This window comes from Schistocerca gregaria, chromosome 7 (assembly GCF_023897955.1).
Source record: "Schistocerca gregaria isolate iqSchGreg1 chromosome 7, iqSchGreg1.2, whole genome shotgun sequence".
Lineage (NCBI taxonomy): Eukaryota > Metazoa > Arthropoda > Insecta > Orthoptera > Acrididae > Schistocerca > Schistocerca gregaria.
The window spans coordinates 308,112,264-308,126,460 of NC_064926.1; the positions used below are offsets into that span (position 1 = coordinate 308,112,264).

The following is a 14,197-nucleotide window of genomic DNA, read 5'->3' on the forward strand; positions in this document are numbered from 1 at the left end:
ATGGTATGTCTCTCCATCTGAAAGATTCCTGAGTTAGAACTTCCCTTCATTTGGGTCTCTGGGAGGGGAACACATCGAGAGTAGACATATTATAACGGAAGAAAGGGACAGTGAAGGAAGGAAAGATAAGGGTTGGAACATGGAATGTGAGGACACTACTGCAAGCAGGAAAGCTAGAGAATGCAAAACAAGAGATGAAAAGGAACAGATTAGATGTGTGAAATGAGATGGGGAGAGAATGGCGAGATAGAAAGTTGAGACTATAAGCTCTTTCACTCAGGTGAAATCAAGACTGGTGAGAACAGAGTAAAAATATCAATAGGGCAAAAGCTGAAAAATAGTTACAATATATTGATGGAAGACTGATGATGTTACAACTGAAGTGTAGTTCTTCATTTCTTCATTAGCATTTAATATGTTATCCCTACAAGAACCTAATATAGGTTCATGAATGATTCATTCAGTATGGGCGTTTAAATCTCAAGTTATAAATATTTCTTTCCAATCACTTCTGTTTCCAATCTATCTTGTTAACTCAGCATAAAATATCTTCAATATTAAGGTCAATATTAGGTTCACTGAGTTCCATAACCACCAACAGATCATCCCCAATAAAAACTCTATTGTTGTTTGATCCTATAATCTGGATAGTGAGAGAAGAGACCTGACAGTTAAAGTGGACCAGATGTGGCTGCTTCAGCGATCTAGCACAACCAGCCACAAAGCGTTATTTTGAATGGGTATTGAGGGCAACACTTCCATGTTGTCACAGCTCTCTAAGGTGGAGACACTATAAGGTGGCAGCTGACCGTAAGTGTAAACAAACAAACTTAGACCACACAAAGGTCGGGAAAAGGTGCCGGGAAACAAGCCCCACATCCATTTCACACGGCTGCCAGCCTGTGCCTATGTTCTGGGTTTCTGCAAAAGCACAACTGACAAGTGGTAATACAGATCACTGAACCCTTCTGGTGTTGTGAGAGTCGTACTCAAATCACTGGATGGACTAGGATTAGTCTTTACTCATTTCAAAATAAGAAAAGGAAACAACAAGCAATGCATAATCCAAAGCAAAATGGAGTACACAAAGTATTTGGTAATAGATAACATGCAATTGCTTCTTCAGCTGACAGGGTTGTGAACATGGTATTTCAGGCCCGACCTCTTGGGCAGCATATTACACTACCATGATTAAAACACCCTACCTCCCCCTCCTCCAAAACCTGAAACTACCACATTAAAGTCTCTGCACAGCAGCCAACAACTTTTTATGCAAGCAGCCATTCATTCATCAGAGTTCTTCTTTAGCTTTCAATTGTTTTTATATTGCTTATGAACAATTAGTTAGGCACCACTGTGGGCCCTTTCCTGTTTGTCTACAATATGTACGACATGAAATTACATTTCGCTAATGGTAACCATTTGCATGTTGTGATGTACCTAACCTAATTTATGGTCACATTTATTCTTCTTGGTGTTGCAAGAGCTGACAAGTGGCTTTCCTGGGTGATCAAACAATGATACCCTACAGCAATTATGCATTTCAAGCAAGCTAAAGAAATATCTAGATTTCAACTGATTGCTATCACATGCTTACAACACTCAAGACATGCATGACAAAAAGGAATGAAGGAAGGAACTTTAATGTCCTGTTACCGAAAAGGTCATTAGGGGTGGAGCACATGCTCTAAACTGGGAAAGAATGAGGAAAGAATTCAGTTATTATTATTATTATTATTATTATTATTGCAGGTATTACTAGGACCAACTGGATCCCATGAAATGATGCAAAGCTATTCATTTCACTCATCACAGTTTCCAAGCACCTTCCACTTTTTCCTCTGTGGATACTTTTTTTCTTTTTCAGTCCACTTTGTTCCTGGTCTGGTGGTGAGTTTTTCTCTGATAGTAGGTCCCATTTAGAATTTTTTTGTCTGTACAAGTTTCTACTGAAAGTGTTTAATAGAGCTTTTTCTAAATCCTTGCCCACCTGCTGGATCCAGAATATTGTTTAGAGTTATTCTATGTATGTCACAATTTTGTCAGTGAGTCTTGTTGTTGGGAGTCTGTGGATATAGCCATAAAACTTCTGTCTTCTTATTCTGATGTCTGCCATGAGATTTGATAATTTTTCAGTTGTTTTTGGAGTTTTAGTCTGTATCAGTATTCTGTTCTTTTTGGGCCAAGCATCTTTCTCAGTATTTTGTGTTGCTCTTTTAGGACATCTTTCAGATAACCTTTTTGTATGGAGTGTTAAGCATACTGCCGATGTACAAAACTTCAGGTTTGATGAATGTGTTATAGTGTCTGATTTTTGTTTGTATAAACATCCACTTCTTGTAGTATCTTGTTTGCCATAATCTCTTTTAAGCTCTTGCTTGCAAATTTTCTGTGCCATTCTCTCACACTTTGTAAGTTCAAGGACTTCACTTAAATTCTTGAAGTATGGAACAATCTTGTTTTGTCCATATTTTGTATTCAGTTTGTAGAAGGATGTTTTGAGCAGATGCTCTTTTTCTGAAAGGATATTTGGAGATTAACTCTTTTAGCATATTTCTGAAAGAGTTTCTACCTGTTTACTTATTGTCGTTGTTGCCTGCTAGTACTGCCCGACTGTCTGCTACAGCTAAGCAATAAATTTATGTCTTTTTAGGTCCCCCAGGTTACATGGATTTTCAATAGTATTGATTATAAATTCCAATACCCATTCTTGGATGACTCTGACAAAAATCGAACTGAAGAGGATGAGACAGACTGTTGCCATGACAAACAAGTTTTGATGCAAAATGGTTGTGACACCTCACCCATAAATAAAACTTTGGATGTTGTGTTAGTCAGTGACGAGATTCATCCTTGCTCTTCAAGGACGAAAAAGAGGAACTGGCAACTGATTAAGTCTTATGCTTTCTTCAAGTTCACAAACGATCATATATCTGGTTGCTCCTGGATGCTTGGTATTTTAAATTAAATATTTGTTCAATACAATGTCAACCACAGCAAGTCAATTTGGTATTTGCCAGTTTGGTGATCAAATTGCTTCTGAAATATTTGAAGTAAGCATGCTGACAGAATTTTGTGTGTAACTTGAAGCAGGGAGTCTCCACTATAGTTATTTAAATCTATTTTGTCACCTTCTTTGTAGAGTGGAAGAATGAGTGCACATTCCCAATCTTCAGAAAGCTTTTCTGTCTGCCAAACCTCTGTTATGATTTGCAAGAGTCCTCTGAGGGAATCTGATCCAAGATTTTGCAGTACTTCTGTGGTGATACCAGCTTTTCCCAAAGCTCTGTTATTTTCGAGTTTGAGGATGTACCTGTGAACCTTCTCCTATGAAAGTGGCGAGGATTAGGTGAGTGTGTAAGTGGAGATTTCCTTAGAAACCCTGCAAAAAAGGGGGGGTGTAGGACAGTTAAGGAGTGCAGAAAAATATTAAGCCAGTTTCCTGACTGGTAAAGATGAGCGTTACATCTTATTCTCTGAAACAAAAATATTTAAATGCCACGAGGTAATAAGTGTGGTAATTGAATAAAATTTTAGAAGTCTTCCCGTGGTAACACAACAGGCAAGCTAAGCATGTCAGTATCAACAGCCAGCAGAATGCCAAAAAGGCATTGATCTGACAGAGTGGAGTAACTAGGTGTAACTCTGAGGCAAGAATACCTATTCAGTGTACTGACTGCCACCACTCATGAAGCTGAGACAACTTTCATTTTATGTCACAGCTGTCTTGCAGTGGCAAAGCTTATGGGCCAGCTTGGTATAAATATTACTGCTTTTCCAGAGGAAGCATGCTAGTCTGTAGCCATCTAGCATGGAAGAGGGACCTATGTTGATATACCCTCTGCTCATCCAGACTGTTTTCACCCCTGATGGAATATCAAGTTCTGCCTGGAGGAGATGGCCACTGCAAACCAAGGTGCTGCAATTGGATTCACGACTGTGGCAATCTGTGAGTGACATCAGTCAACAGGTCTTCTGGTAGCCAACCAGCAGGCTGGGTCAGGAAACAGCCAACAATCATAATCACAGGGGTAGGGGTAGGGTTGGGGTGGGGGTGGGGGTGGTGGGAGGAAGGGAGGGAGATGGTGTGGTCCTTATTCCTACTGGATACCCAGTGCACCTGAGATGACTTTGTCCCCTCTATGCAGAGCCAGAGGGTGCTTCCTGAGGCGCCATCTATGATATCAACCAGAGTGCCCTGGTTATCTATTTTCTCGAGCTGTTACTGTCTGAGGTAGTGGGGACAACACTGGCTGAACTGCAGTCAGTGACCTGTGACGTTGCTGGACACTGAATCTGTGCCTCCACTGCTGCAACGTGCACCACTTCTGGTCCCAATTGTTCCTGGAAGCCATGGAGGAAGACAACAGTGTATTTTTGGAACAATAAATATTTGCTTGCTAATGATGTTTTATTAGGGCCTCTGGGTGCCAAACAAATCATCTCTCACCAATCCATTGCTTGCCTATGGCCAATGGACGATGGTCCAGCTAGATCCTGACATCTATGATAGATCTTAATATCGATGACCCAATGCCATCATCTTACGTAGCATCTGGTCCTTCACGCACTACAATACTCGAGGTGTATATTCAGATTATTCCTGCAGATGTCCCGAACAGAATTCTTGTGTGTTGTTGTTGCGAAAAAAAAATCCGTTTGAGTTCAACTACTCTTTCACGTATTTCCTCTTGGTTTTCCTTATATTTTTCATCACTTGTTTCCTGATTTCACAGAAGTGTTGTTTATTTTTGACGTTTCTTTGTGTTCTTCCAGCACTTCTTCAAATTTTGATTCCCATCAGGGGTACGTATAGTTCTCTCTCAGTGGTATTAAATTTTGGTTATTCATGTTCCATGGTTTTCTCTAATTTATTTTCTTCAATAAAAATATCCATTTGATTCTTGTCAAACAGTGGTCTCAGCCAATGTTTGTGTCTCCACAGACTAAAACGTCGGGGATTTCTTTTGTATAGGCTAGAAAATGGCTATGTGATTGATCCGATATTCACCAATGTCTTGCTTCTCCACATCTTTTTGTTTCCACGGAACTTTTTTCAGAGATGTTGACATGATTTTTAAGTTATTTTGCTCAGTCTTGTGCCATTTCTGTTCACAAATCTGAAGGCTGGATATTGGCTTATGGTTTTCTGTTCCTCTCTTTCTTTGTTGATTTGCACATTGAAATCACCCAACATAATCTTTGGTCTCCTTTAGGAATTTAAGCTGTAACTTTCTGGAGTTTGAGCCACAATTTTCATCATTTTTTGGGTCTTTTCTGCCATCTATATTAGTGGATGTACAGACATTATCAATGTCTACTTTTTGTTGGAACATGGTCATGACTTCTCTGAGCTTATATACATTTGTGTATTACACATGCCATGACCAGAGAGGTATCAGTGAGCCCCCCCCCCCCCCTTTTTTTTGTTTACTCCTGAAGATCTGGTAATTACCATAGTTTGTATGTCTTCTTCAATGAATGTTTTTTGAGTATGAGAACTGGTCATCAATCTAGCTCTGACACTAGAGTGTGTAATTTCACAGGTTGAATTAGTGTGCTGACATTGAAAGTGCAAATTTTTCTCCTTGCCTCCATGTCATGCCATGCCTCACACTAGGTTGTACAATAATATTGTGCATAGCCTGCGGATCATCTCTCAACAAACCAGGCGATATATCAAAACCTTTTATCATCCATAACAAATTTTTCTTAGTCTTTTTAGTTTTAACTTCTGAGGAGAGCAAAGCCAGGCCAGGTATTTCCTGCTATGAAGAATTTTACATTAGTGACATGAGAGAGAAAGCTCTGATTAATTCCCACCTAAATCCAGTTGCCTTATGCAGAATAGGAATCTGAAACCCCCCAAAAATTAGGATCATGAGACCTGTCGTTGTCTAAAAACAAACTGTTTGTTTACAAAAGAGACTGCTTACAAATAACACTTTTACAACCTTGACTAGAATACCCACTTCTACTGCATAGGATTGGTAGCTTGTGAGACAAACATAGCAGCCACAGCATATACAGAGGAAGGTAACATAAACGTTAGTCTTGTGCGAGAGTGTAACAATAATGCTCAAAAACCTCAATTGGGCTACATTAAGAAAAAGAACTAATAACACAGAAAAAATTATTTTGAAAATTTAGAGCACCAGTTTTCATGGCAAAATCTGTAAATAATCTTCAGACCCCTTTTCATCACTTCCATAAAGATGGTGAAGTTAAAATCAGATTAATTATAAATAACACAGTCATAAATAATAGTTGTTTTCACATTCCATCTGTGGGTGGAAGACGAAGAATACCTGCAGTCAAATATTTTAAAATAATTTATCAAGTCTAAATGTAAAAGGTGGTTAAGTGGTGCTACTTAACTTGAAAAGCATGATACACAGAAACAGCAACTACTAACTGAGATGAGGCAGTGATTATCACTATGGACTGGTGTTGAAGAATAGCAGAGTTTGAATGCTCCATCAAGCATGCAGGAACCATTCTAGTTTAACCGGTTGGTAAGAAAGCACTTTTCATTTCTTCATAAAGGTTAGGCCTACAACTGCAATCTTCATTTGTAAATGTCAGCATACCTGCAAAGCTTGAGAAAACTGTTGCTGCTTTCTATTCTTAGATGACTGAGAATCATCCACATCAATTATTATCTTGTTACGATCAAATTTTGGTGGTGGCTGCTGCTGCTGCAACTGCAGTTGTTGCTGTGATGGTGGCTGTTGTTGCTTCTCAGCGATCCAGCGTCGTATCCGTCTACAGATACGTGCAGCAGAGGATAATCATAACTTGTATATAAGACTTAACTACACATTACAGTTACTTTTATAAAATTGAAAGAAAATAATTCAAACACATCAAAGGAAATGAAAAAAAGGGTAAACTAAGATTAGAGTTTAACATCCCACTGTCACTGAAGCAGAGACAATTGCAAGGGAGGGGGGGGGGGAAGAAAGGAAGCATTTGTCCCCTTCCTCCCCTCCCCTTACAGGTTATCATACACATCTAAAAGTCAATGGAAGCACTCAGTTTCCTGAGATATAATAAGTTTTTTGTTTCCCCTATAAAATTTAGTTCTTGTGGCATAACACATATCAAAACTGACCAACTCATTTATATAAAGAATTGAAATTTTAAAGTCTGACCCCCCCCCCCTCCCCTCCCCCCCCCCCCCCCACTCTCTGAAAACATTTTTGTAAATGCCCATACGTTCAAGACATAGCACATTTTGAAATGGATGAGGACTGGGAAGTAAATGGTCATGTTATTCCAGGCATTAACTTTACATAATATAAGTAAGGCAAAAAAAGTCAGAATGGCGGATTTCAACATCACTAGTTCCAAACAAAAGTCACGGACAGCTCTCACCACTCAGAAAATTTCAGACTGAAGTAGTTCAGTATCTTAACCATTGCAACAACTTGCACTCAATAGATAGATAAAATGACTGTATAATAAGATGATACAAGAAGTAAGGCAGCACAAAAAGCCACCAGTTGTTTTACAGAGCTCACCATTATATCAATTATAGCCTCTGCTCCATTTTGTGACACAGAACTAACAGATGATTGAGACAATATTATCATTTCATTTCGTCCAATTTCATTGCCATTAGTTTTCTTTAACTGCAGGAAAGGTGAAGAGTAAATAAGTTATAATACGGAAAGAAAGAAAAAGGCAAGAAGAAAATCTGCATTTCAGAACAAACAAATTCACTGTCAATTAAAAATACTCATCCACATGCTGATGTGCAAAAAGCAGATAAGTACCCCCTGTTCACAAAATATCAGCTCTCTCTCTCTCTCTCTCTCTCTCTCTCTCTCTCTCACACACACACACACACACACACACACACACACACACACACACACACACACACACACACACACACTATTAAAACCAACTGTATTTGCAACAATTACTTAGACAGAATTTACGTTACCCACAAATCGAAGTAGGTACCCCAAACCAACGTGATGTCATGGGGTGTTCATACTGCCCATGATGCAGTGCCATCTGAACAGTGGGGAGTAGTAACTGTCGACCAGTCTTGATAAAATGTTATTTTCCTTAACTCAGAAAATTCACTTTTAGCAGAAAACAGTGGTCTCAAAATGCAAGGCAGTCATGAATGGCTGTGTAAAACCAACGAGAGGCAGATGACTGTAGGAGAATTCCACTGGTACACAGTGACTGGAGAAAAGATAAAGATAAACTCTGGAATAACTTTAGAATGAGTAAAGAGACATTTCTTATATAGTATTGTCTGTTTTAAGTTTACTACAGAAGTAAAATGCAAATTTCAGAATGGCTGTTACAATCTGTTACATATTCATCACAGTTAACAATTTACAACATAGCTGACAGGGGGCTGTAATAATGTTCATGACAGTTCACTGACGTTATTGAAGTGTTTGGAAGCTTGGAAGTTTGAAAGGATAGTTTCAGCTTGAATATTTTTAGATCCGTAACAAGAAAAGAAAGAATGTGCAATGGAATCGGTTGAAGACTGTTGCAATTCTTCTGACAGAATTTGCTTCATTTTAATTATAGCCCTTAACTGAGCTTCAGCAACAATTTCTGCATGATAAGGAGCAAACTTATTACAAAATGATAATTGTCATCTTGTGTCTCTGATTTTAATGCCTGATTCTCAATAAGCTTCAGCTTTTGTTTTTCTATGTTCAGTTACTCTGAATTTGCACTTTTCTGTCTAGCGGTTGTCTGGGTATGGGGCAGCAAGGGAGGAGGCATTGAAATGCTAGTCTCTGAACTTTCTGAGAATCTTGAAGAGCAGGCTCCTAATAAACACAAGTTGTCCTCATCATCTGAAACACACTGTATATCTGGAGTAACAGTCCTTCACTGCTGCACTCTGATGGTATCTGTGAGGAATATTACGTTCCATATGCTGTGTAGTCATATCTATCAAAACTAGCAGTGCTTTGTACAACAAATAGTATTTCTACTTAGTTTTCACCACTCGCCTGGTAATATAGTCACTAATAAATGCATACATAATTAAGTAGGCTTTATACTGAAGACAATATTATTGAACATTAATGATAAATCCTGCAATGATCCTTCACCTCATTAAATTCTGTTCATTTCACTCTTTCCGGATATTTGCCAGTCGGTATGTCTTCCCCGCTCGTGTCACAGTCATTTTGAATGGGTCTAACTACAGTTACTCAGTATGTGCATGAAACATGAGCTACAATTTGGAAAATTTTGGGCTCTATACATCTGCCTCCTCCTACTATACCGTTGTTGTTTTTGTCTTCAGTCCAGAGACTGGTTTGATGCAGTTCTCCATGCTACTCTATCCTGTGCAACCTTCTTCATCTCTAAGTATCTATTGCAACTTATATCCTTCTGAATCTGCTTAGTGCATTCATCTCTTGGTCTCCCTCTGCGATTTTTACCCTCCACACTGTCCTCCAATGCTAAATTGGTTATCCTTTGATGCCCCAGAACTTTTCCTATCAATTGATCCCTTCTTTCAGTCAAGTTGTGCCAAAAATTTCTCTTCTCCCCAATTCTATTCAGTACCTCCTCATTAGTTATGTAATCTACCCCATTAATCTTCAGCATTATTCTGTAGCACCACATTTTGAAAACTTCTATTCTGTTCTTGTCTAAACTATTTATCATCCTTGGTTCACTTCCATATACGCTACACTCCATACAAAAACTTTCAGTAAAGAGTTCCTGACACTTAAATCTACACTCTATGCTAACAAATTTCTCTTCTTCAGAACCACTTTCCTTGCATTGCCCGTCTACATTCCATATCCTCTATCCTCAAACAGCAAAATCGTCTAGTATTTTAAGTGTCTCATTTCCTAACCAATTCCTACAGCATCACCTGATTTAATTCGACTATATTCCATTATCCTCATTTTGCTTTTGTTGATGTTCCTTTCAAGACACTGTCCATTCCACTCAACTGCTCGTCCAGGTCCTTTGCTGTCTCTGACAGAATTACAATGTCATCGGCGAACCTCAAAGTTTTTATTTCTTCTCCTTGGATTTTAATTCCTACTCCAAATTTTTCTTTTGTTTCCATTACTGCTTGCTCAATATACAGATTAAATAACATTGGCGATAGGCTACAACCCTGTCTCACTCCCTTTCCAACCACTGCTACTCGTATAACTGCCATCTGGTTTCTGTACAAATTGTAAATAGCCTTTCGCTTCCTGTATTTCACCCCTGCCACCTTCAGAATCTGAAAGAAAGTATTCCACTCAGCATTGTCAAAAGCTTTCTTTAGGTCTACAAATACTAGAAATGTAGGTTTGCCTTTCCTTAATCTATCTTCTAAAATAAGTCGTACAGTCAGTATTGCCTCACGTGTTTCAACATTTCTACGGAATCCAAACTGATCTTCCTCGAGGTCAGCTTCTAACTGGTTTTCCATCCATCTGTAAGGAATTTGTGTTAGTATTTTGCAGCCGTGACTTAAAGAGCTGATAGTTTGGTAATTACCACACCTGTCAATATTTGTTTTCTTTGGAATTGAAATTATTATATTCTTGAAGTCTGAATTCATTTCTCCTGTCTCATACATCTTGCTCACCAGATGGAAGAGTTTTGTCATGGCTAGATATCCCAATGCTATCAGAAGCTCTAAAGGAATGCTGTCTTCTCCCAGGTCCTAGTTTTGACTTAAATCTTTCAGTGCTCTGTCGACCTCTTCACGCAATATCGTATCTCCCATTTCACCTTCATCTATGCCCTCTTTCATTTCCATAATATTGCCCTCCAATACATCACCCTTGTATAAACCCTCTATATATTCCTTCCACCTTTCTGCTTTCCCTTCTTTGCTTAGAACACGTTTTCCACCTCAGCTCTTGATATTCATACAGGTAGTTCTCTTTTCTCCAAAGGTCTCTCTAATTTTCCTGTAGGCAGTATCCACCTTAAGCCTAGTGTTATATGCCTCTACATCCTTACATTTTTCCTCTAGCTATCCACCCTTAGTCATTTTGCAGTGTCTGTTGATCTTATTTTTGAGACGTTTGTACTCCTTTTCGCCTGTTTCATTTACGGCATTTTTATATTTTCTCCTTTCATCAGTTAAATTCAGTATCTCTTCTGTTACCCACAGATTTCTACTAGTCCTTGTCTTTTTATTTACTTAATCCTCTGCTGCCTTTACAATTTCATGTCTGAAAGTTACCCATTCTGCTTCTACTGTGTTTCTTTCCCTCATATTTGTCAACTGTTCCCTAATGCTCTCTTTGAAACTCTCTACAACCTATGGTTCTTTCTGTTTATCTAGGTCCCATCTCCTTAAATTCCCACCTTTTTGCAGTTTCTTCAGTTTTTATCTACAGCTTATAACCAACAGACTGCGATCAGATTCCACATCTGCCCCTGGAAATGTCTTACAACTTAAAACCTGGTTCCTAAATCTCTGTCTTACCATTATGTAATTTAACTGAAACCTTCCAGTGTCTCCATGCCTCTTACATGTATACAAGCTTCATTTGTGATTCTTAAACCAAGTATTAGCTATGATTAATTTATGCTCTGTGCGAAATTCTACCTGGCGGCTTCCTCTTTCATTCCTTACCCAATTTCCAATTCACCTACTATGTTTCCTTCTCGTCCTTTTCCTACTATTGAATTCCAGTCCACCATTACTATTAAATTTACATCTCCCTTCAGTATCTGTCTAATTTCTTTTTTCTCATCATACATTTCTTCGATCTCTTCGTCATCTGCGGAGCTAGTTGGCATATAATCTTTTACTACTGTGGTAGGTGTGGGCTTCATGTCTATCTTGGCTACAATAATGTGTTCACTATACTATTTGTAGTAGCTTTAACTGCGTCCATTTTTTTAAAGTCAATATTAAACCTAGTCCTGCATTACCCCTATTTGATTTTGTATTATAATCCTTTCTTCACCTGACTAGAAGTCTTGTTTCTCCTGCTAGCAAACTTCACAAATTCCCACTATATCTAACATTAACCTATCTACTTCCCTTTTTAAATTTTCTACCCTACCTGCCCAATTACGGGATCTGACTTTCCACACTCCAGTCCGTAGAAGGCCAGTTTTCTTTCTCCCTTCAATGACGTCCTCCTGTGTAGTCCCCGCCCAGAGATCCAAATGGGGGATTATTTTAACTCCGGAATATTTTACCCAAGAGGATGCCATTATCATTTAACCATGCAGTAAAGCAGCATGCCTTCGGGAAAAATTATGGCTATAGTTACCCCTTGTTTTCAACCGTTCACAGTACCATCACACCAATGATGTTTTGGTTAATGTTACAAGGCCATATCAGTCAACCATCCAGACTGTTGGCCCTGCAACTACTGAAAAGGCTGCTGCACCTCTTCAGGATCCACAAGTTTGTCTGGCCACTCAACAAATACTCCTCCGTTGCGGTTGCACCTGTGCGTCAGCTATCTGTATTGCTGAGGCACGCAAGCCTCCCCACCAATGGCAAGGTGCATGGTTCATGATTTTTTTTTTTTTTGGGGGGGGGGGGGGGGGGGGGCTACTATACTATACCACCTGCTACACCAACAGCCACACAAAACATGTACGGCAATTTGAATTTTCCATAACTGTAAGGGGGCTATTGATAGTAAGCACGTTATCGTCCAGTGCTCTCCTCATTATGGGACAATATAGTACCACCATGCATTACTTTTTGCTTATTTTACTAGCTGTAAACTGCAGATTAATGGTTACCAACAATGAGTATGGCAAGCAATTACATGGTGGGACATTTAGGGCATGTCATTTGTACAATAATACAGGGTGATTCAAAAAGAATACCACAACTTTAAAAATGTGTATTTAATTAAAGAAACATAACATAAACTTCTGTTATACATCATTACAAAGAGTATTTAAAAAGGTTTTTTTTCACTCAAAAACAAGTTCAGAGATGTTCAATATGGCCCCCTCCAGACACTCGAGCAATATCAACCCGATACTCCAACTCGTTCCACACTCTCTGTAGCATATCAGGCGTAACAGTTTGGATAGCTGCTGTTATTTCTCATTTCAAATTATCAATGGTGGCTGGGAGAGGTGGACGAAACACCATATCCTTAACATAACCCCATAAGAAAAAATCGCAGGGGGTAAGATCAGGGCTTCTTGGAGCCCAGTGATGAAGTGCTCTGTCACGGGCTGCCTGGTGGCCGATCCATCACCTTGAGTAGTTGACGTTCAGGTAGTTACGGACAGATAAGTGCCAATGTGGTGGCGCTCCATCCTGCTGAAATATGAATTGTTGTGCTTCTTGTTCAAGCTGAGGGAACAGCCAATTCTCTAACATCTCCAGATACTGTAGTCCAGTTACAGTAGCACCTTCGAAGAAAAAGGGACCAAAAACTTTATTGGTCAACAGCGCCTCAAGCGAACAAATGTACAACTAAATGAAACTTTATAGCTCCCTTAATTCGCCGACAGATAGTGTTTAGCTCTGCCTTTTGTCGTTGCAGAGTTTTAAATTCCTAAAGTTGAGGTATAAATAAAATAGAAAGAAACTTCCACATGGGAAAAATATATTAAAAACAAAGATTCCAAGACTTACCAAGCGGGAAAGCGCCGGTAGATAGGCACAATGAATAAAACACACACACAGAATTTCGAGCTTTAGCAACCGGCGGCTGCTTCGTCAGGAAAGAGGGAAGGAAAAGGAAAGATGAAAGGATGTGGGTTTTAAGGGAGAGGGTAAGGAGTCATTCCAATCCCGGGAGCAGAAAGACTTACCTTAGGGGGAAAAAGGATAGGTATATGCCCATGCACACACACACACACACACACACACACACACACACACACACACACACACGCATACCCGTGAGTGTCTGTGTATGTATGGATGGATATGCGTGCGTGTGTGTGTGTGTGTGTGTGTGTGTGTGTGTGTGTGTGTGTGTGTGCGCGCGCGCGAGCATATACCTATCCTTTTTCCCCCTAAGGTAAGTCTTTCTGCTCCCGGGATTGGAATGACTCCTTACCCTCTCCCTTAAAACCCACATCCTTTCATCTTTCCTTTTCCTTCCCTCTTTCCTGACGAAGCAGCCGCCGGTTGCGAAAGCTCAAATTCTGTGTGTGTGTTTGTGTTTTATTCATTGTGCCTACCTACCGGCGCTTTCCTGCTTGGTAATTCTTGGAATCTTTGTTTTTAATAAAGTTGTGGTATTCT

General features: G+C 39.3%; 1 protein-coding gene across 3 annotated transcripts in view; it reads right to left on the minus strand.

The window, feature by feature from the left end:
* Window positions 1–14,197, minus strand: part of LOC126281945 (m7GpppN-mRNA hydrolase-like) — a 50,859-nt gene that overhangs the window by 30,518 nt on the left and 6,144 nt on the right. For all 3 annotated transcript variants that reach the window (XM_049981292.1, XM_049981294.1, XM_049981293.1), the window contains exon 4: window positions 6,591–6,765. In XM_049981292.1, the coding sequence (XP_049837249.1) occupies window positions 6,591–6,765 (175 nt within the window). The remainder of the gene's footprint in view (window positions 1–6,590; window positions 6,766–14,197) is intronic.